The sequence below is a fragment of the Triturus cristatus genome, chromosome 4_2 (assembly GCF_964204655.1).
Source record: "Triturus cristatus chromosome 4_2, aTriCri1.1, whole genome shotgun sequence".
NCBI classification, from domain to species: domain Eukaryota; kingdom Metazoa; phylum Chordata; class Amphibia; order Caudata; family Salamandridae; genus Triturus; species Triturus cristatus.
This window is the reverse complement of record NC_140586.1, coordinates 564,589,611-564,614,514: the sequence shown is the minus strand read 5'-3', so window position 1 is coordinate 564,614,514 and position 24,904 is coordinate 564,589,611. Positions and strand designations below refer to the sequence as shown.

The 24,904-nt window shown below is 43.0% G+C and overlaps 1 protein-coding gene across 1 annotated transcript in view; it reads left to right on the top strand.

The window, feature by feature from the left end:
* WDR47 (WD repeat domain 47) overlaps positions 1-24,904 on the top strand; it is a 294,267-nt gene that overhangs the window by 237,768 nt on the left and 31,595 nt on the right. The window contains exon 11 of the mRNA XM_085602213.1: positions 16,636-16,805. Within this exon, the coding sequence (XP_085458339.1) occupies positions 16,636-16,805 (170 nt within the window). The remainder of the gene's footprint in view (positions 1-16,635; positions 16,806-24,904) is intronic.

Sequence of the window (24,904 nt, the reverse complement as noted above, 5' to 3'; positions counted from 1 at the left end):
AATCACAAATTCAAAATACATATACAGATGGCACACATACCAACAACACATACATAAGAAAGACAAAAAAGCAAAAAACACACCAGATGAGCAATAATGACAAAGGTCACAATTGAACTCTGATAACACATTAGAGGCTACAAATAGCAAATGGGTCCTTCTATATCCAGTATATAACAAAACAAAGCGCCGACGCGCGTTTCGGCAATGGACCTCAAGTTCCTTCGTCAGGGCGCAGGAAATAAATTTGTTCAGGTGGTCAATATTCCATCCAAAGTTTCTTTAGATTTGTTATATGCAAGTAGCGAGATGAAGGGGCTCCTTAATAATACAATGATTAACCATATATAATTTCTTAGGTGGCTAGTCAGTGCAAGCCAATAGTTAGCGAACGGTCTGATGTACAGTGTCAGGACGTACGGGCTACTATGAAACTGTGGGTCATCAACCCAAGCTAATATCTGGAAATAGATATCTTGAAGTGGAGATCCTTAATTTAGCAATGCGGAGCTGCTAACGTAGAAGTGAACTATATGGGCGTGTAAAGCAAGGTCCTCGCTAAGTTCGTCCTCAAGCGTTATGGGAATATATTGGACGTCTTGGACCCAATCCAATAGATAGCGGCTGATAAGTTTACGAATGTCCGGTATACGAGTTCCATTAATTCGTTAGGGCACCCACCCTGCCCCCTCCCCCATCTAATCCATAGCCAGGGGCCCTCTTATGTTTAGTTTGCCCAGGCTGTACTCAAAACATTATTTTAAACCACTGCAACAGAGCATGTGGTCGCCGCTAACGGTGGGTACTGCTATATAATCTATGCACAAGTGTGTAATCTGCAGCTCATATGCCTCGAACGGAATATGCTACTTACCAGTATGCATCTGTTCTTGGCATGTAGAGCTGCAGATCTACACACGCCCACCAGCCTCCCTGGCTACCTGTATCTGTTCCAGTTTATCTCATTTAGATAACACACACATGGGCATGTTCAATGTTATTACTACGCTCCATCTTTCCCTGCTGGCGAAAAACAATCTGAGGATGGAGCCGAAGCCCATGCGCAATACGATCCAAAGGAGGAGTCACCGACCTCGTGACTTCCAAAGACTTTCCAAGAGGAAAAACAAACTGCAAACATCCGGGCCCAACACCAGATGGCGATCTATGCACAAGTGTGTAGATCTGCAGCTCTACATGCCAAGAACAGATGCATACTGGTAAGTAGCATATTCCTTTCCCTTTCAACAAATAAGGTATTGGTAGTTTCTGCATGCCATTACCACTGTGTGCCGATAGTAGGTTTCTTACCAGCCATCTCAGGCTTTTACAGCTGGACATCAGCCCAAATGGTAACATCCTGCATCAGACAAAGAAGCAAATTAATCCCATCAAGTTTACATCTGCTACTTCTTTAGTTCAAGAGGATCAAGGGTATTAAATATCATCAGTGCTATTCTTTAAACCTTACTTCTTTCCCGCCTATAAATCTTTCAACTTTAAGTAGATTATTGCCAGAGATTCTTGAAGAGAAAACAGTGTAGCAACAATTGAGCTGGTTGTGCAGAATGCAAAATTCCTCAAATTGTATTCCCAGTACTTTCAGCGTATTGGGCTGAAATTAGTTCATGAAGACCTTGATCCATATTCCAGTTAAGGAAGAACATTGCCAGTACTTGAGATTTACTATTGGAAAACAGCAGTGCAGTTCTATACCATGTGACGTTATCGGATTCCTACACAAAAACAACGAGAGAGGAAGGGAACACAAAACGGCTACTCCCCTCGAGGGATAAATCTAAAAAAACAACGAAGTCCATGTGGTTTATACACAACCTCTTAGGGTCAAAAGAGCACAAGTCTGCTGACTCAAAACAACACTGTATGTTGTTTAAGGAGAAAAAACCTAAATAGGTTTAATATAAAGCCCTCACTCGCCAACCTGGTTGGTGACATGCTTCATCATCGGGCTCCACTGGGTATGGCCGAATGCCATCCCAGTGTGCTGCAACGCCAGGTTACTGCGGAGCGGGGTTCGTGTGAGGTGACAGTGAATTTAAAAGCTTCCAATTGAGTCAAAAGGGCAATTTTATTTGTTTTGCTAATTGGAAATATTAAAAAGGGAGAAGAGTGAGGGTCAAAAATTAGAAGACCAGATTCACTCTGTGGCAGTTAACATGTTTCTGCCTTAATGTGTGGTATACAGGCTTTCGTCAGGACCTGAGTGGGGGTGCAGAGTCCCGGTGGTATGAGCGCGCTAAGGCTCACCCTGCCGATGACTGCGAGTGTGAAAAAATATATTAAAAATGACCCGCCAACAATTATAGTGGTGGAGAGAAACGAGTTTATCCTTGTGACCGACAGACACACAACAAAAGACAAAAAATGAAAGCATAAGTATTAATGTCCATACTGTAATCAGTCGCTGCCAAGTCAGCCAAGCAGCAAACAAGGTGCTCATTCGGTGATGTGCCATTAGGTTGTACCACTGGTGCACTATTTGTGAGATCGGTGCACCTAAAAGTACCAAGGCTCAGGTGTCAGGCAAGTAACTTGAAACTCGTCCTGAATAGCGTGTCTAGTTGAGTATATCGAGACATACGTGATTGCTGTATAACGTAATAATGGCTATATAGCATATGGGCAAGGGGGACGTAGGAACGTACCCCTGTGTAGGTCATAGATAGAGACTAACAATAAGAAGAGACCCAATGTTACTCGGAGGCATATCCGTATGAAGCCTCAGGAATCCCAGGAGAAGGGTGGGAGCATATGGCACACCCTGGAATTGAAGGAGAGATGAAAGGAAAGTGGTTGAATCACCAAGTGCGCGGTGTCTCGCTGGGAAGCGTTTACCGTAACTTGGAGGGAAAGGGGACGGGATTATACTCACGCCCTCGTTGCTCGGCACCCGTTCGGTACCTATAGAACGCCTCTCGTGCCCGGGTCCAGGTGATAGGGGCCCGGAATGAGGAGCTCGTATATATCGTAGCGAAGCTGACGTGCGTCGCTATGGTAGGCAAATCACATGGCTAGAGGCTAAAGACGGCTACACTGATTGGTCCAGCTATGCCCATGCTGATGTATGATAGGATATGCTGGAGGCTAGGGAGCCAGTCGTGTCAGAGTTAAGAGATGGACAATGCCGTGTAGTCTAGGATACCTGATCGGGAAGGAAACAGGTTTTTTTATTGTTAAGACGAAACTTTATTGAGAGTAAGACTATTAAAATCTCCCATCGTAAATGGTTGATTCGGAGTATCATGTAGTAGATGACAACTCCCATATATATAGTTGGAACTATATTCGAGAGTAGAACTATGAAAGTCTACCATCGTAAGTGATTGGTTAGAAGTGTAATATAGAGGTTGATACCTACAGTGTATATAGTAGGAAACAGCACAGACAACGGGCAACCGTTAGGCATAGTATCGTGTTGATCTGCACAAAGTACACCACGGCAGTAAAATTAATATACTTGCGAAGCAAGTAGTATTCATAAGCAAACACTCTATGCACGGGGTAGGTGGCAGGTACGGGGCAGAGAGTTGGGGTGCACAGATGTCCGCGTTATTACATACAACTGTATAAGAAGGACACAGGGAGGGAGTCTTTCAGGGAAAGGAAAACTGAGGGGTACCAGTCCTGAAAACGTGCTTGAGTCACCAATAAGCAATTAGACTCAACGCAGGGGTTCTAGATTGGTGATAATTAGGGGCAACAGAGGGTATTAGAGACTTATAATACTGTAGCCCAAGGTATGTTGTCATTAAGCCCACTGTGATTAGTCCCCAGACGGTAGACCCATCTCTGTTCCTTTTCGAATAGGATTTTTTGAATGTTCCGCCGTGGGGTGACCTCCTCAATAATGGTCCATAAGTCATTGGTGGTATGATTGGAAGTCAGGAAATGTTCACTCAGTTTTGTTGTGATGCGTTTGCACCTGATGTTGCTCCGGTGCTCACATATTCTGAGTTTATCTTTTCTGGTAGTCATTCCTACGTAGCGTAGACCACACGGACATGTGATTAGATAAATCACATTAGATGTATTACAATTAGTGTGTCCTCTTTGTGTCCAGGTCTTGCCTGGTTCCAAGTTTAAGGTTGTTGTATGCGAGGTCAAATGGCAGATGCTGCAATCGGAGCAGGGATAATGTCCTGTGATCGTAGGCAGGCCCCAGGCCTCTGTGATAGTCCTTTGGGTAGTGTTCAGTTGTACAGTCGGGCGTGTATGTACCAGACTATTACGCAGGCTCTGAGCCCGTTTGAAAGAGAAGAGGGGTTTCTCCCACTTGCGATTGTTAGTATTGATAATACTCCAGTGCTTATTGATGACTTTTTTCATTTTGTTGGATAAAGTGCTGTAGGTCGTTGCGCAAGTTAATGGTGTAGGACTTGTATCATTGGTGTGATCTTCCAGCAGTGCTTCCCTCGGTTGGTTCCTAGCGCGTTTGTAACTCTTGGAGAGTATAGGTTGGGGGTACCCTCTTGCTACCAATTTGGAAATAAGATCATCAGATTGGTTTTTGAAGTCGCCCAGTGAGGTGCAATTCCGCCGGAGGCGGAGGAATTGGCCGTACGGTAAATTCTCCCTCAAAGTACGGGGGTGGAAACTCATAAAATCCAGTAGATTGTTTCTGGAGGTTGGTTTGTAATATGTCTTGGTATGTAGTGCTCCCTGCTTTTTCGTGATTATGACATCCAGAAATACCACTTCTGAGTGATCATGGGTATGGGTAAATCTCAGGTTGGGATCCAGAGTGTTGACCCATTCGAAGAAAGCAAGCAGGGCATCTTGGCTGCCCTGCCAGATTAACAGCACGTCATCAATATATCTTCTCCATAAGCCTATGGAGGATGTATATGGGTTAGTACTGGGTAGGATGAATTTACGTTCAAAGTCATACACGTACAGTCCTGCCACGCTTGGGGCAAAGGTTCTACCCATTGAAGTACCTGTAGATTGTAAGTACAGGTGTCCCGGTATTCGAAAAAGTTTAGTTTGAGAGCCAAAGTAGCGCATTGGATGATAAAATCCTTGGAAGTTCTATATTCCCATGGATGGGAATTCAAGGACTCCTCTAGGACTCTGCTTGTCTCGTCCTGGGGGATGCTCGTATATAGGCTTTCGATATCCATCGTCACCAAGATGGTCTCGTCAGAGCATGTCGTGTTGTTCAACAGCTTCAGTAAATCCTTTGTGTCCTTGAGGTACGTGGATGTATATTGAACCAATGGTTTGAGAAAGTGATCACAGAAGCGTGATAATGGTTCCAACAATGAGCCAATCCCCGAGACTATGGGGCGGCCCGGGGGAGGGAGTCTGTCCTTGTGAATTTTTGGGAGGGTGTAGAAGTAGGGAATAGTTCCCTGACTCCCTGTTAGGAACCGTGCTTCTGAGGTGGTGATAACCCCTTCGGTCAGAGCTCCTTCAACTATTCTCTTGATCTGATCTCTTAGATCGTTGGAGGGATCAGTGAGGAGCGGCGTATAGTTCTTACGGTCACTAAGAAGCCGTCGGCATTCTTGGTCGTAATCAGTGGTGTTTAATAGGACTACTGCGCCCCCCTTGTCCGCTGGTTTGATTGTGATATTCGCATTCTGGCGTAGAGAGTCAATGGCTTTGAACTCCTCTGCACTAAGATTTTTGAAAGTGGAGGGTGTGTCCAAATTCTCAATCTCTGCGAAAACTGCCCGCTCAAAGGTAGTAATCTCCACCGGGATGGTATGTGGGGGAGGAGTAAATGTTGATTTTGGTCGCAGAGATGTGTCGCCCTTGTCAGATTCTACTAGCTCAAGGGTGCGTTCCTCGAAGAAGGCCTTGAGCTTCCTAAAGAAAGCAGAGAGTTCACAATGAAGGCGGAATTTGTCAGGACATGCTGTAGGAACGAACCCCAAGCCCTTTTCTAGGATTTTGGTCTCATTAATAGTTAGCACTTTGTTTGACAGATTAACTATCAGACTGTTGGGGTGCTTGTCCCTGCCACCAGTTGGTCCTGTTGCTGCTTGCTCCGAGTGTGGTTGCCCACTGGGTCGTCTTGTGCCCACTGCACCCTTTGGTGGGGCCCTCTCCGCCTGCCTTTGCCCCTTTGGCCTCTCTCTACAAAAGGGGTTTGTGCGAAGTGATTCGGTGGGTACATTGGGGCCGCAAAACCAGGGTTCCAGCCCATTTGTGGATTAAATGGGTAGTGGAACTGCATCGGGTACGTGCCGAGACTACCCTGTTGTGGAGGGAGGTTTGTCCATGTAGGTTGGTTGTGAGGGGGGCGTGATCTTCCCCTTTGTTTCCCTCTCCTTGCTTGTCTAAAGCTATTGTTGCTTGAGCCACTGCTGTTGGACGAATCATCGTCTGTACCGTAGGTATTAGTGTCGGATTTACGTGGTGCAACAAAAGCAGGGTCTGCATAGGGATAGATTTTGTTGAACTCAAACTTCTTCAGATCTTTCTGGAATTGGGTCACCTTATTTTGGGTCAGGTTTTCCTTATATTCATTGATGTCTTTATTTATCTCGTCTAGCCGTTTTTTAAAACCCGTGAGGGTAGTCTTGAATTGTGTCTCAGTTTGAGTTATTTCTATCATGATGGTTTCTGATAGACGGACGGCTCTTTTGATAATCAGAACCAGCCAGTCGCGGGTGCAATGCCATGCGATCATTGCCAATTCTTTTCTGAAGGTAGCGTCCTCCAGAAAAATACGAGGGGCATTGGTGACTAATAGACCCCTTCGGACTGTGTTCGTCCTTAGGTATTCAGTAAGGATAGTTCCATGCATGATCGTGCGTATGCGATTTTTCTTCAGTTCGGAAAGTTGTTCCCATTCACTGGTGTACGTGACCGCCTGTGAAATAGTGGGATCTGCGAACAGTGAGGGACGTGCTAGAATAGCATCAACTTCAGAATCTGAAAAAGTAAGTCCAAGAGTGGCCATTATGAAAGTCACCAGGAGGTAAGAAGAGCTTGGGTAGGTGACCTCTTGGGTTAAGAGGAGAAAAGAAGGATGAACTCTCACAGCTGTGCGCTGCTAGAACTACACAAAACACAACGAGAGAGGAAGGGAACACAACACGGCTACTCCCCTCGAGGGATAAATCTCAAAAAACAACAAAGTTTCTCTCCACCACTATAATTGTTGGCGGGTAATTTTTAATATAATTTTTCACACTTGCAGTCATCGGCAGGGTGAGCCTTAGCGCGCTCATACCACCGGGACTCTGCATCCCCAATCTGGTCCTGACGAAAGCCTGTATACCACACATTAAGGCAGAAACATGTTGACCGCCACAGAGTGAATCTGGTCTTCTAATTTTTGACCCTCACTCTTCTCTCTTTTTAATATTTCCAATTAGCAAAACAAATAAAATTGCCTTTTTGACTCAATTGGAAGCTTTTAAATTCACTGTCACCTCACACGAACCCCGCTCCGCAGTAACCTGGCGTTGTAGCACTCTGGGATGGCATTCGGCCATACCCAGTGGAGCCCGATGATGAAGCATGTCACCAACCAGGTTGGTGAGTGAGGGCTTTATATTAAACGGGGGAACGGATAGCGTTTGTTTTGTTTTGAGTCAGCAGACTTGTGCTCTTTTGACCCTAAGAGGTTGTGTATAAACCACACGGACTTCGTTGTTATCTGATTCCTGTAATGTGGTGGCTGTTCTTCGCCTTTACGGTTTACATTTGATCCATTGTTTGAATGACTTGCTAATGGAACCACTGTTACCAACCTCTTGTCACAGGAGCCCCTTTCGTATTTGCAACTCTGTTTAATCTGGTAATTGCTATTAGCAAGAAAAAAACTCAGCTGATTTAATGTACGATACTTCGGATTATAGGAGCAGTGATCAACTCCTCTGTGGACCTTGCCGGTTCCACCTCCAGAAAAGGACCATTTCTCATAATCTGGTGACGGGTCACTTTTACAGTTGTCCTGTGCCTTTATTGTGGTAGTTTTAGAAGCTTATCAGGCTGATGGCTTCCAGTATTATCTGGATTACAACTTGGTTCAGTCTGTAGAGCTTCAGTCAAAGAAAAGTGGAGTCTCTTCCAACCTGTTGTAAAGAGATCTCTCCCCTCCCCCCCCCAATTGGTCATCAATAGTTTCCAGATCGTTAAGTCCAGCACAGAAGATTGATTATTGACCCCTCCCTTCCATTCAGGAACTTGACACCCTGGATCCAAAAGCAAGTTTACGCACATTTGGGCATCTGGAAAGAAAATATCGCCATCATGTGTGTGGCTAGAAAATGTTCAACCAGGAGGCAGTTTAAAAGTAAATTATTCTACTTGGCCTGAGAAAGAAGCATAATTCCTCTAAGAACTTGCCTGAGTGATGTAATAACTTGCATTACCTTTTTAGCTGATGCAGGTATTAAAATTGATTTCTGTATCTTTTATTAGTCATGCATTGCATCTTAATTAAACTCCCCTCTTGTCAAGTATCATTTTGTCTGAGTTATTCACCCATGCCCTCCCATTAAAAATCAATCCTGCTTCTGTGGAGGAACTGAATTTTGTTTTAACCTTCCCTTATACACTTCTCGTTTGAGCGAACAGTATATTGTGACTTAGTTCTCTTTTGCTGACAATCACCTCCTCCAGACATATCATTTTTTTAATTTTACCTATACTTTACCAAAGGGAGTCTCTGCTGTCGGGCGGAGATCTCCGCTTAGTAAAATATATGAATTTTTGTTTTTTTGTAAATATTCTCAAATAAATATAAACAATATTTTTATGTTAAACATTAATGTAAATTCTTTCTATATACTTTGAATGTACAGCAACATTGGAAGAAATGCTACAGCACTATTACATTAATTCTGAATTGAAACTTCAATATACATATATTAAAATGAGTTTAAATGATTTTTCTGAAGTTTTAATTAATATATTCCCTCCTCAAGTAAAGAAACATTTTTATTGTGCATTATTAATTATTTAAAATGCTGATGTATAGAATTAATTAAATGTAATGTTATTATATTTAAATAACATGTAATAGTGTTATGTTTTATGGAAAAAATAGGTAATTAAATATTTTACAATTACATAATAAATATATAATACTTTCTATGGGAGGGTGTTGCAGTACCAGTGGTTGGACATGTGTAGTGTTGGACTGCAAAAGTGTAAGTTACACATGTAGGTTACTTCAAAAGTGTAATTTACTACAAAAGTGTAAGTTACACGTGCAAGTTACTACAGAAGTGTAGGTTACATGTGTAAGTTACTACAAAAGTTCAGTTTGTGAATAGCACTTTGTAGTACATTTTATAGTACTTCTATAGTGCTACAATGTGGGTGAATCAGGCAGTGGTCCTATGTACCACAGCCTATGGCCCAGCAAACCTTTTTAAACATTCACAAAGAGGAAGGGTCCAAAGGGTGTGACCCCTGTGCGAATGGGTTACCATCCCACCATGTGAGATGGTAACTTTTCAATGGTTTCCCACTAATATTTGATATATGGCATACGAAATTACTAGTTTGAAGGGATGCTCACAACACTCCACTTCCAAATAATGATTTGATATACATTGAGAATACCATTGTAGGCATCGGTTAGAGTTTCCCAACTCTTAAAACAGTAATTGTAGATAGTAAAAACCCATTTCATGGTCGCAAACTGAAATACGAGTGCTTTCAACCATAAAATAGTTTAGTACATCTGGCCCCTTGATCTGCTTTGTCTGTGGCGCAGAATATTTAAAAAGAGTTGTGAAGGAGGAAAACCTAATTCTACTGAAATCACTTTGAGGGAATTTTTTCTATTTACTTAATGAACATTTTGGAGAAAAAAAATATTGAAGAAATTAGTAAATCGTTAGAGTATTTAAGGTCTACTACGATAATCTCTACCAGGAAGATATTTTCCCTTTGCTGGATAAACTTAGAGTATCTAGATGTAATGGGAGGAGGGGAGCTAGATGAAGAAGAATAAGTGTATCTAGTGTCTCTGATCACCCTGAAAGTAGTGAAGCTAGCCCTCAATTTTTAGCCTCAAGAAAAGAGGCAGGGCCAGATAAGATGCGGCTACACTTTTATTGTGTATTTTATTCAGAACTTGCCAAGGAAATCATTCATATTTTTCTCAAAGCACAGTGGGGCCTAGCCCCTGCTTCATGGGTGTCTACTAATATTGTGGTTTTCTGAAAGATGGGGAACCCCCCTCAAATCTTGGATATTACAGACCAATCTCGCTGATTAATAGTGTTGCAAAGATTTAATCAAAGATACTCACGACAAACTTAAGCAGGGTCATGGTCAAACTGTTCTCACCCTGGCAACATGGGTTTATCCCTGATCGTGGGGCCACTGACCATATTGGGGGAGTGACTATGCTGTTTGACGCCGCTTCTGCGAGAGAAAATCAGGCAGTCCATCGTGGCTCAAAGAGAGAGAGAGAGCGCAAAGATGTCAATCGCATTGCTTAAGTAACCCAACACTAAGTTCAGAGCGTGGGTTAGAAGAATGTTCTGTGATACCAGCCCAGTCCCCCGTCAGAGATGGTTTCACTCACTAACAAGCACGCAGCAGGTTATTTCTTTATAAAAACGCACCTTTCTGTAGGTCTATTTCCAAGGAGGGTGCATCGCATGATGTTTTTGAAAAGCTGCCATAGCACAAAAAGGATGTTAATTGTACCAAGGGCAGTCTCTGAGCCTGTGAATTTATAAGCTCTTTGACACTGGAGGCGGAGGGTTTCTGCACGAGGGATTCTGGGAACTGTGGTCCACAGGGCACTAGAAGCTGAATGTTCCGTTCCGTTCCGTTTTTGTTATTCCTTTTTCGTTATATCTCCTGCCCCCCTTCCACCTAGTGTGCTTCCTTCCCCTCGTTCCTCCCCTCCTCCCCGCGTGCGCCATGCAGTCCTTCCGAGTCTCACCTCTTTCCCCACATTTCTACCTGCGCCGCCTCTAATCCTATAACCATCCTCCCCACTTTGCTGTCTCTTTCTACACGTGGTCTGTCTCATTTCCCTCGTTCTCTGACTGCCTTTGTCCCAGTACCTCCTGATGCACACCACCACACGTCCCTCTCTTAACCTCTCTCTCAAGCTAATTCTCTCCTACGTCCCCTCCTTATACCATGCCATTGCACCTACTCCTCATCTCAGCCTACGTCTCACTTCTTCGACATCATTACTTCCCCAGCCCTCCCTTTTCTCCCTCTCACCACCTTTACGCATCTTCAGGTGCACACTCCTAAGTGTGCACACACCCTTTTCATGCCCTGTACTCCCTTTCCTCGTGTCCCCTCTAGAGCAGCACTCTCTTTTAATGTTCTCTCCTCCACTTTCTTCCTTCCCATCACTTCTCTTTGCCACCCATTTCTTACAATATCCCACCCTTAAGCCCCCTCCCTCACTTTCTTTTCTTCCCTTACTACGCTTCCACATTTCATTCTTTCACCTCTTCCCTCTGCGCCTCACAGCCTTCCTCTTCTCCTCTCCACTATTACCTCTGAAGCCTTTTCTCTCCCTTTTCCTATGCTCGCTCCCCCACCCTTCTCCTGCCCTCCACGCCCTTCACTTCTCCAGCCTCCGTCTCATCCTCTCATCCATATCTCATTGTTTTCGTCTCCACCGCCATCGTCTCATCTGTATCTCGTTATCTTCTCCACTCTCTCGCCTCATTGTCCTTATTTTCTCTCCCTCTGCTTATCCGTCCTCATCTCCTTCTATTCTCCCTCACCCCTCTTTCTCATCTTCCGATGTTCTTTTCTCGCCTTGCAGCGTCCTTCTACCCCTCTACCTGCGTAAAACCCATCTCTTCTCCACACCTTTTTATTCTCTCCCTGCTCGCTTCTAGCACGTTTTCCGTCCCCACCGCCACATATTCATCTACTCTCCCCCCTCTCCATCCTCCCTTCTCAACTCTTTCTGGCCTCACCCCGACCTCGCACCTTATTTCCTTCAGGACAGTCTGGATGCTTCACAGCTCATCTGGCCTCGCTAACCCCCCCCCCCCCCCCCCCCCCCCCAACCTCCTCATCTCTTTCTTCTCCCCTCTCCAGGCTCCCTCTCCTCTGGCCTCACTTCCCTCCCTGCCCTCCACATCTCTATCTTGCCTCTCTCCTCTCCAGCCTCCCTCCCCTCTGGCCTTGCCCCCCCTCACCATTTCTTTCTTGCCCCTCTCCTCTCCAGTCTCCCTCTCCTCTGGCCTCGCTGCCCCCCCCCCACCCTCCTCATCTCTTTCTTGCCCCCCTCCAGCCTCCCTCTCCTCTGGCCTCGCTTCCCCCCATCTCTGTTTCTTGCCCCTCTCCTCCAGGCTCCCTACCCTCTGGCCTCCCCCCCTCCCCATATCTTTCTGGCCCCCTCTACAGCCTCCCTCTCCTCTGGCCTCGCTTCCCTCCACATCTCTTTCTTGCCTCCCTCCTCTCCAGTCTCCCTCTCCTCTGACCTCGCTACCCCCCCACCCTCCTCATCTCTTTCTTGCACCCTCTCCTGCCTCCCTCTCCTCTGGCCTCACTTCCCACCGCCCTCCTTATCTATTTCTTGCCCCGCTCTTCTCCAGCCTCCCTCTCCTCTAGAATCATTCCACTCCCATCTCTTTTTAGTTTCTTTCTTCCACCTACATCATCACCCTTATCTCAGCCACTCCCCCCTCTTCTCTCCACCTTCCATCCTTTTCTCCTGGTCCTTCTCTCCCACTCTTTATTCTCCCACTCTTTATTCTCTCACCTCCCCATCTCTTTCCTGCCCCCTCCCCATGCTTCTCCATTTCTATTTTCTTTTCTTTCCTTCCACAGCTTCTGCTCTCTCTGTACTCGGCCCTCCCGATCCTGCCTCATCTTATCACATTTTAGGTCTCCACCCTCCATCTTCCTCTTTTTCCATCGATGTTCACTCATCTCCCCCCGCACTTCTATCATCTTTAGATCCCATTTCATCTCCTCTAGTATGCCCCCACTCTCCTTCCCCCTATCTAGTCCCCTCCTAAATCCGACACCTTCCTACTGCTGTCCTCACTTCACTTCCCCTTCACTTTCTCTTCTCTCACATTCTATCCCCCCGGAACCTCCTGTACTCTTTGTCTCTCTCTTTGCCTTCCTGGCACACTTCTCACTAATTTTACATCCCCTTTCCTCTTCTTTCCTCCTTCCATTCTCCTTCCCTACCTCTACCCTCCCCAATCCCCCAACCACACAACCACAACCACACACACAATAACACAAACACACAACCACAACTACACACACAACCACACACAACCACAACTACACACACAACCACAACACACAACACACAACCACACACACACACACACATACACAACCACTCACACACACACACACAAAACCACAAACAACCACACACACAACCACACATACACAGCCATACACACACACACACACACAACCACACACACACACACACACACAACCACACACACACACAACCACACACACAACCACACACAACCACACACACACCCACAACCACACACACACCCACAACCACACACACACACACAACCACACACACACAACCACCCCCCACACACACCCAACCACACACACACACACACCCAACCACACACACACATACACACAACCACACACACAATAACACACACAACCACACACACACAACCACAACCACACACACAACACACACAACCACAAACAGTTTTTTGGCTGTCAGCATAAATACGCTGTCACCAAACACGATCAACACCTCGGGAAAGTTTGGGAAGTCACCCCTAACTTTAAAACCACTGTGCTGTACACTTGGCAATACCTTGACACAGCGGACTGTTGCATAGAATGCTTTGAACCTCGGAGGCTGACAGACCTCAGTCTGTGCATTTGTTCACCCCGTCTTGGCGCTGCATAAAAACAGGATGCCCACTGTCCAGCATGAAGTGAAACATTGTGATCAGGGCTGGAGATGCTGTTTAGCAATCTGCTTAGAACATTGTGTTTCATTTAAGGCATTAAACATAAAGGAGCACTGGCAACACTGATAAAATGGATTTCATTTTGAGTAGTGACTAAAACTTAAACGCCTGCAGTACTGAAACAAGCATTTGCAATGCAATCGGTCTCGCATTTGCAAAAGTTTCAGCTATTGTCATTGTTCATGACAATGCCTTTTTTATCTATTTTATAAAACAAACAAATAAATAAATGGCATCATTTACAATGCCAATAGCTAGTGTTGCATTATTATTAGCAATGCCAACTGCTCACACTTTTATAATGCGAGACCTATTGCATTGCAAATGCTTGTTAAAAGTGGAGGTGTGTAACAGGACGGTTAAAAAAGCGCTTTGAAGTAGCCAGAGCTGGCCGGGTCATAGCGGGGTCTTTTTTTCTCCAAAGGGAGGGGGAGAAGAAAAATATACGCGAGGGAGCCCACAGACACGACACTAGTGATAGGGAGGTGAAAGGGCTGAAAAAGAGTTCACCTCAGCGCTACTTGATAAACCATTACAGCCTTCCTTTACACTATGCCTTGAGGAAAGGAGCATGTAGCTCATGTAATGTCGGCATTCGTCAAAGCTCCCTATTCCCTCAGCGGTCTCAACAAGGCTTGTGTTTTATAATGAAGGAGACTTAAAAAGTTCAAACTTATTCCGCTGTGTGGCACAGTTTAGCTAATGCCTCACAAACAGCACATACCATATACCCGCCATGCAGAAAGGCTAAATGAATTAATCATCAACAACAAACTTTATTCGTGTTTCTTTTAGATAAAACCATAAAAGTCATACAAATGTCAATAAAACTAAATTCATTCTCAGCATAGCTTTATGAAGATGTGCAGATCTTGCGATATCCTTATTCGCTGACCCCTTCAAAACTTTGTACCAGTTGGAGGTATGTAGGGGAATACAAATGGAAGCAGGAGGTAGCCGCCGTGCTGAACTGAAAGAAGCAGTGATAGGAGCAGAAGTGGGGCGACGGCGGAGGGGATGGCATGGGGAAAATCACGTTTGCTTATGCGCAATTCTTTTCTCCCATCCCTAAAAATCAACAAACCAATCCCAGAGGCAAGGCAAAACAAGAAAATAGTCCCGCTGAAGTAACCTAAATGCCCCTTGGAGAGATGAGACAGTGGGCCATGGGCGTGAACCAAACCATGAAAGGAGGGACTAATGTGACCCATTTGCTACACATTAAAGAACCATATTTAGAAAGGCACTAAAGGGAACCAATGAAAAGTGAGGGGCGTGCAAGGGGTGGGATCAATGCCATAAAGCAGATGCACCCTGCCTCGCATTGCAGCGCATGTGCGCTGCTAGGCTCAACCTAAAATTGGTGATATTGCCAAAGGTCTTTATTTATTCAGGGCTATACCACTAGATATAGAGCAACAATAGTGTAGACAGATGGAGGCCAAATGTACTAACTTTATATTGGAATGTAAAAGGGCTAGGAGAGAGTTAAGACATCTTGTGCTCCCAATGACTAGAAGCGGCTTGGCAGTGCCTAATTTCAGGTTTTAATACTGAGCAGCTATGCTGCAATGCTTGGTAGTCCTTGTAACGGGAAGGGGGAGTGGAAATCTAAGGCCTGAACTGGCCACCTTCCATATACAAGTTGCCTTTAAGTACGGAGCCGAAAGAACATTTTTTAAGGGCTATAGAACAAAGTTACAAAAAAATCTAATTTAAGACAGTCAGGGTGGCATTTAAAATCTGGATAAAACTCCAGGCAAAAATGGCCTTGGCAAAGTGTAAAAATCATACTCCTCTCTGGGGCTTGCCAATCCTCCTAACCCTTTTCCATAGTAAAAACTGTCTTGTGTGGGAGCAAGCTGGCGTGGCCAGACTGGGGAATTTATTTTATCAGGGCCAAATGTACTTGTACACTGAATTGCAGCAAAAATTTGGATTGATTTGACAATTTTTGTATTAGGGACTTTGTGTTAAAAATTGATAGGGATCAAATATTACTAAAGAAGATACCACTCATCGAATTGATGAGCAGTTTTGGGGGAGGTCGGATTAGTCCAATTTATATAAACTCATGGTTGATTTAATGCCTGATGACTGTGAAATTCAAGTAGTAAAATGGTAAAGGAGAGTAGAGGTCAGTGACCAAATGTCCAGAAATCACTGGCAGTGGGCCGGGAGGTGTTATTGTCAGCAGGGTTGAAGAGTCAACATTACAGAACCATTTTTAATCTCTATCATACACCCGCCAAGATATTTAGATGCTTAGCTGAACTCGGAACCTCCTACATACCATCAATGGCCATCGAGATTGCGGTCTATCTATCACCTTGAGAATAATTTATACCACTGCAAGGGCAGCAAGGCAACAAAGCGTGGAACTCTGATCTGGGTGCCAGTGGCTGAATGGATAGATAGCACAAGGCCTGAGTAGTAGTGTCATTAGTTAAGGACGGAAATTGTGGTAATACTTAAATGACTTTTGGCAAGGTGAAGTGGTGGATCTGTGAAATGCAGAAGTAGCTCAAGGGCAACGTAATATCTTCATTTATTTTACTCTTTGTTAATTATGTAGTGTGTAATTGGCTATTCCACATATATCTCCTATATTTGTATCTATTTATATTTATGACATTTCATGGCTTGAAGCTCCATAATAAAAAAAAAAAAAATTAAATGACGAAATTCCTCTTCTCCTAATCCTACGTAAACATTGCCTTTTTTCCTGCAGTGCTTATAGTGTCCCAAAACAGCCAGTTGTACGCTTTAAGAGGAACAAACATCACAAAGGATCCATTTACTGTGTGGCATGGAGTCACTGTGGTCAACTGCTAGCTACTGGTTCAAATGACAAATTTGTCAAAGTACTTCCCTTTAACCCTGAAACGTGCAATGCCACAGGTAAGGTCCTTTATATTCTTAAGGAATAATACAATACTTTTAATTGCTTGCACGCAGAATTGTCAATTAAGATTTATTTGTAAACAAAGCCACCATGATATACTTCCATATGGTCTTAAACTATGTATTCACACCGTTTTACGAGTATACAGGTGTTTTATTTGACACCTCTTTCTCTAGTAAAGTATCTAGATCATAGGTACTCGCAAACATTTTCCCAGGAGCCAAAAAGTTTGGTCCGTGATGTGACTGAGGGCCACATTGATGGCAGCAGGGTGGCGGTCAGGAGACTGAGACGGAGATTCGGGTGGGTTAGTCGAGGGGCATCATTAAGGTGGGTGTAGGGGATGCGATGCATATACATCTAGTGGCTGAATTGCATAATGTGAAACCAGAAAATCTGGGATTAATCCCAGCTTCTCCACTTTACCAAATTGTGTTATCCTAGGCAATTGTTTTATTGCACTTCCCCTCCTTTTTCTTTATTATCACGTATAAGAGGACCTCGAAATATGTTCTTCAGCATGTTCTCTGTACAAAACCTCTCCTATGTTTTATTTAATAAAATATAATGTTGTTAATGTATAATAGGAACCCAGCCCACCCAAAGCGTGTATATAACACCTGACTTGCCTCTTAGTTCATCATTAGGATTGAGGGAGGGAGGGAGAATGAATGTTTCTTAATTCATGTTTGAAATCTATCACTTAAAAAAAAAATACTTCTCAATGCACTGATATAATCAGAGGTGAAACAGTACCGCTTGTGAACGAAATTCACTTTTTCAACTTTGAAGAGACTTTATCAGATTTTACACGTTTGCTGCAAGATGTCTTTAAAATTTTTATTAAACATCAAATCAATGTTAGTGCTGAGTCGAGTAAACAGCTCCCCAGTGCTTCTGTTCACCAAGGGGCAACATGTGAAGGTCAGACGGGCCGCATGCAGCCCCTGAGCCGTTCTTTGAGTATCACCACTGATGTAGATCATTTTTTGTCTTTGCTTCTCTTTCAGTGTCCGGTAAGGATTAGAAGTGTGTAGAATGTTTATTACGCAAGCAAAGTTTTGGGTTGGTCCAGGTTATTGGGTTACCTGTAGCTTCTGTTTTCTGCTTTATATCTGTGTATGCACTAGTGGAGTATTTTCTTGTAGAAGTGTTTTGTCAAGCGGCAGGGCTCAAAATGGATGTGCCATGTTCTTAATAGCTAATTTTAAAACCATTATCATCACAACGTTGAGTCGATGTGTGAAATCTTTTTTTTTTCCACAACTATTTGAAAGGGGTGTGAAGAGGTTTGCAAGAGGAGCTTACTTTATACATCCCAAGTAAGAATTAAAAAGTGTTTTAGATTTAGAATATAATAAAAATATTTGTATGTAAATAAATCTCTGCGTGGCCTCTTAATTTTCTCTTTTTTTCAACTAAGACAAACACTTTTTGACATTAGTATCAATGGAGATGTTGCTTTTGATTATCATGATTTTGTAAGTGGAATTATGTGTGTTCTGCAATATGTATGAGTTAACTTTGCCTTTTTATCATTTTCATGGCGATAAATTATTAATTTGGACATCAATGGCATTTGTTATTTAGAGCCTTTAGAGGCAGCTAAAGGTCTCAGCAAATGCCACATGCAAATTAAATCACTTAGGTATTCTAATTGTAAAGTTGGTGTTTAATTCCTTTACTTATGTAGTTGTGTCTGCTTTTCATGAATGTATTTAAATGAAATGGTCTACATACGTCCTAACACATCCAATCGTCTCCATTACCAATGTTGTGAGAAGCAGTGCCTAATGACCAATACCAGAAATTTTGTGAAGCCTCTGTAATAAGACCAAGTATCACATAAATGACATTTCCTCAATATCATATGCACCCAATGCTTGCCCAACCCAGCTAGGTTTTCCAGGGCCAGGAGTATTCTGGGAGTTGTGAGGCTGGACTACTTTACCTAGCCTTTAATGTCCCAGAGGCATGACTTTCAAGACTACATGTCCTTTACGTGTAAGATTCTATTGTCTATTCCACTCTTGGTCAGTGTCTTTTTCTCTGGCCACATAGAGCCACTTCACACTTAACTTTGTATTCACTGAATGCTCATGAAGAAATAAAATTGAATGCATGGAGGAATATATACTTAGTCACTTCCTCACAAATTGATGATCTTAAAGGTTTGTCAAGGCCCTACCGATTGTTTTTGAATTTAGCAATAAAAATTGGAACCATAAAGAGTGAGTCCACCCGCTTAGATTTTCCTTAGCCCTTGGAGCTGTATAGCTAGTCTGTGGATCCAGAGATCAGAGAAAATAGACTTCGGTCTCTCCAACCCTCTTGTGGACGTACTTAATATTAGGATGGATTCCCCTTTTTCATATGAGAAGTCGACGATCACCACAGATATAATTATATTCTACCATTCATTTTTTAACAATAGCCTACATAACGCTAAATGCAAGGCACTTCTAGTGAATATTAGAAACTCACTTTCACAAGCAAATAATACAAGTTTAAAAAAATAAAAGATAGCTAAAATGTTATCGAAAAACTAACGAGCCTTAATTTGAGTGCCTAATGGTTTGCTTGAAATCTACACCATCTAATCCCCTCTTAATTCTCTCTTGGGTCTGCGATTGCAAGCACGCCAATTGTTCACCTTATATTCAGAGTTCATGGACATGGACCTCAGCGGACCGCCATACTGTCCCAAGGAATCAGGAAAGTCCTCCTTGAATAACCAAAACCCAGAGATTTCACACACTTTATCACTGACTAGAACTGTCTTTGTGACCTCCCTCGCTGGACATCAGGCCCATAACCCAAGAAGCTATCCTTTTATCAGACAATGAGGAGTATGAGCATTAGCTGCACATGTAAACAGACACAATATCAGGCTTTCACCTTATACTGCTGAATGTTAGCCGCGATAAACACTAACAAGGTTAAGTTAAATTGCGAATGCGAGCAAATCAGAATCATCCTCGATAAACAGAGAACTTTCATTTTATTAATTCAATAGTATGTTACCATTTCGTATTCTCCCACTAGGTAGCAGGGTCACTGGATACAGGTTCTAAATAGTGATAACTGGTGATACTGATGACACTATTACATTATTATTGTTTCTCGCCATTTTTATGCTCAAACATTTTATGGTTCTCACCACTTTCACCACATATTTGATCTCTGAAAATTGTGGGCTTCAAGCCTTGTGTATGTATTGCAAGAGGCAAAAATGTGCACTTTACTTACACATACCAAGCATGTGTTGTGCTGGGCCTTGAGGATAATGCTGAGGTCTTTGCGAAAACATTGACTCGACCACAGTCTGGAATTGAGAGGCTCCTTGAGCAGTATCATTTGTTTGTCCCAATGACTCATGTTAATGTCCAGCTTGACATTAGACAGTGAGCAGTGGACCAGACTAATATCAATTCACTGCCTGGATCGATTATATTCATAATGAATTCAAAAGAGCTTGGTATGTTTAAATTCAGCTGGTGAAACTCGCCACCCTTCAAATTGCCGTTCAGCTCCGGTGTTGAACAATACAGCATACTAAAAGTTTGCAACTTGGGACTTCTTTTTGATTCAGCAACAGTCATCATTCCCAAAGTCAACACAGTGGTGAAAGTCTTAAATCTATAGCGCTTCTTTCGCATGAGATCTTCCATGTTCTCCATACTGACCAGTAGGTGGAAGTAACAAGACCCTTACTGATGGCACACTTTATTACTCCAACATTGTTTATACCAAACTCCCAAAGAAGCTCAGGAACAGTCTGCGGAAACTAAAATGCTACCTAGTAGACGTGAAAATGAAGCTCAAAGTAATATGCGGTGTCCGCAAGCCTCCCCCCATTCGCCTTGTATATAAACAAGAGTTTTTTTGAGGTTTCTCCCACCAGAGAGCTCTGTTTCCAGAGGGGAGCACTTTACACAGAACCTCTCCTTTCATGGTTGATCTATTCCAACCCTCTCTCTGAGTTACCCAAGGAACTACCGGAGTGGTGAAGTATCTCAGTGTAGAGGCATAATTATCGGACTGTGTTCACCTCAATTTCCAAGCCTTACTACTCTGAAGAATCAGCATAAATACTATCAGACCCCCTGTTTTGATGGCCACACGGCTGGCAGGTGCTACTGGGCCTCATCTGTGGTTGTTGAGGTAGTTAGTTAGCCTCTGGTGTCCTGGGGTCTGTCCTACTATAGCATAGCAAACTGGAACAAGTACAAGTCTTCTGAGCTGGACTTTTAGGGTAGCAAGGGCAAGCAATCAGAGGCTGCTCATGAAAGTTGTGTGTTAGGCCAGAGACTCAGAACTCAACAGTCAGACTAGCACAGTGAATCAGTTCTGTTCAGTTCTAATAGCTTTATTCGATTTTAAAATCAAAAACCATAAAAGCACAGTTTAAAACATTTCAAAGTGAATACATCGAAGTTACAAATAGTTAACCTTTAAATATCAGTTTAAGAATTACAATAAAAAGCTTAATTCATTGAGGACCTAAATCTAATAATGGTTTTAAGAAACGTTGACACCAAGAGCATGAGCAAATCGTCCTCTAGCATTTGCAATCTTAACAGTGCCGCTCTACATTGTCTCAGGCCAAACTTTCTTAATACAGGGATTAAAATTCCTTTCCTAGGACCTGAATAAAATTTACAATTGAAAATACAATGGAGGGAGGATTGAGCAGAAACCAGGTCACATGGGCAGGGAATTAATTCTTTTGACCAACAGTTCATCTCCGGGAAAGTAACTAATCTAAAAAAGATGTCCACCCTAAAACGAGTCAGTAACATACGGGAATAGCAGCAGGGGACTTGCAACAAATATGGCTGAATGCCTTGATTTTGTATGAGTAAGCAATTTGCCATGACAGTGCTCTTGCATTTCTCTATTTGACACCGTTTGTCTTCCAAGAAATGTAAACATAATTTCTTGAGCTTCTTCCTTGATGTCCCTGCCATACTATCCTGTACATCAAAGAATTCCTGGTGACCCATGGCCGCCAAAAAATGTTTTATGTACTTAAACCAGGAAATCTTTGAGGCCCCCTCAAGACCTAAACAATCCAGGATAATATCCCTATTCAGGCCTGTTTCATTAGAGGACCATACTTTGTGAGACAATAAGATCGGATCAACTTTGATAAGGTCCTCAATGTAAGGTAGGCCTAGCTCTTGATGACATACAAAAGTAAAAGTGGACCCCGGGACTGCCAGGAGATAGCGAAGAAGAGCATTCTCACAGAGCTGTAGACTGTGGTTTTTCGCTATCCCCCAGATCCCTTCACCATATAGCGCCGTAGTCACGCATTTAGATTTATAAATATCCACTAGGGCAGGTACTGGACGTCCTCCCACCTTATTGGCAACATTTTTAACTGCCCCAATTGCTCGTGTGAATGCTAATTTTCTTGTTTCGCCAGCTACGATCCACGAACCCCTTTTTTCAAAATTGATACCTAGGTAAGAAAAAGTGTTTACCGTATCAATTTTTGAATTGGATAAAACGGTTTTACAGGTGATATTCTTCTTTTTGGTGCAGCACAAATTAAAGGTCTTACTTATGTTGATCTTTAAGCCCCTGTTGCCCATATAGTCTGAAAAGTTTTTCAGTGATCTCTGGAGTCCCACTTGGGTCCGAGCCATGATCACTGCGTCATCTGCATATAAAAGAATGGGGATGTAGGAATTTCCTATTTTGGGATAATCTTGCTTATCTTCCAAGAGGTGAGAGGCTACCGAATTGATATATAAATTAAACAAAAATGGAGCTAATATGCAGCCTTGTCTCACACCCTTCGCTATAGCAAATTTGGAAGTACAATCCCCCTTGTCCCCAAAACGAACCCGAGCACCTGCCCCTCGATATAATTCCCGGATAAAAATTAAGAGGTTTGGGTCTATTCCCATATCCTGCAGTGTAGACCAAAGTTTGTTATGATTGAGGCAATCAAAAGCCGAGCTTAGATCTACGAAAGTAAGAAATAAGCTTTCATTTTTAGCCTCAACATATTTGGCTACTAAAAGAGCTAAGTTCAGACCTTGCTCTGTTGTTCCCAAGCCTTCCCTAAAACCATATTGAAACTGTGAGAGAATACCGTTGTCTTCAACCCATAATTGTAATTTATTGAGTATAACTCTCCCAGCGATCTTCATAAGTGAGTCCAATAAAGAAATCGGTCTGTAACACTTAGGCTCATTTCGGTCGCCTTTTTTAAAAATAGGAACCACAATTGCTTCCTGCCAAGTAGAAGGGAATCCTACTTTGGTAAAGCTATTTAGAACATGTGTTAAAAGCGGGGCCCACAAGGCAGTATTAGCCTTGAAGATGTCAACAGGAATTCAATCAGGGCTCGGGGCCTTTCCTGCCACACTCTTATCAATGGCTGCCAAGACGTCTTTCTAAAGTAATACAACATTTATTGGAAATGGAACAATATCCTGTCCTGATGGGTTAAGCCCACACCCTGAATCTTCCACGGTTTCTGCTAAATAGAGCTCCCCGAAATAAGTCGCCCAAGCCTCTTCCGTAATTGCTATCTCAATTGTGTCTGTTGAGTTGTCTTCAAAAAAAGGGGCATTTACAGCTCTCCAGAAAGCAATATTATCTTTTGACTGGGAGGCTTCTCGCAGGGTCTGCCATGCTTCCTGTTTTATCTGTTTTTTCCTATTTTTTAATGCACGTTGATATGCAGATCTGGCAGATCTAACTTCAGCCATATCCCTAGGGTCTCGTTTTAACTGTCATTAAACAGGCATGAGTCTTGCTACAATCCCTGTTGAACCACCTCTTTGTTCCGGCCTCCCTTGATTTCTGAGGTTTTAAGAGCAAATTTTGTATTTCCTCAGAGATACTAATGAAAGCGTTGTGCACATTAGTAGGATCATCGTTCTCGGAAAGACAAATATCGAAATCCCTCTCTTTAGACTGAATTAGTTTTCTAAAAAAAGCCACTGGTTCCACTTTATCCCATTTGAGAGCGTAACCATTCTTCCTGGCAAGACCCAACCTATAGTTATATAGGTTTTGGACTACAGTATTAGCCTTTCCACTACCCCCCAGGGAGGAGATGGACATACTGATTGGCAAATGGTCGCTCATAACTATTTCACATATTTCAAAAGAGCGAATATGGCTAGAGTACCTTTTGGATATTAACATAAAATCAATAACTGATTTACAGCCCCTACCTATAAAGGTGGTATTGAAGGGGACTGAGGGGGAGCAGAGTTCATAAACGAACCCCATGTCCAGGCAAAATATTAAATTGTTTAGAAGATTACCCAAAGGCGTATGAAAAAAGTGTGCTGTGGGGACATCTACAACCTCGCCCAACCCGCAAATATTAAGGTTGCTGTGTGGACATAAAAAGGAGTTGAAATCACCCATCCAGATCACACAAGTATCAGCAGCTTGTTGTCCTTCGATGTTATTAAGGATCTTGTGTAATTCATTGAAGGTCGATATCCATTCGTCTTTTGGGATGTTATTATAAAAATTTATCAGAGTTAAATTTTGTTTACCCCCGTACATAATTGTCAAAATCTGGTAAAAATCCGAGACTGGGGCAAAAAGAATTTTTGTTTCTTTCAAACAATTTGATACATAGGTGCAAAGACCTCCTTTATTTCTCCCCCTAGACGTACTAATTGCCGGCGTGTGGAAGACCAATGATAGAAAACTGTTGTAGAAAAGATATGCAGTTTGCATCCCCTAGCCTGGCGGACAACCCTGCAACATTCCAAGAGAGGAGTCTTAAATCAGAGATTTTATCAGCATCTTTAAGTGATCTTGCGTTTGAAATTTGAGAGGAGTCCCCAGTAGCCGGAGCTCCTCTGGGGCTTTCAATCGGTGAAAGGTAGTTATTTTGCTCCCCCACTTCACTGATAGAAAGAACATTTGTAGAGTTGTCCTTTGAATCAAACGGCAAGTAAACTGCCAAGCAGCCAGAGGATACATTGTGTTCACTAGCTTGCTTGTTCCTATCATCAGTTGTCGACTCCCGTGTGGATTCGGGATGATTGGATTTTGGGCACAGTCAATCAACCAGGTCAAGGCCGCTAAATCTGTTCTTTGTCGGAAAGGC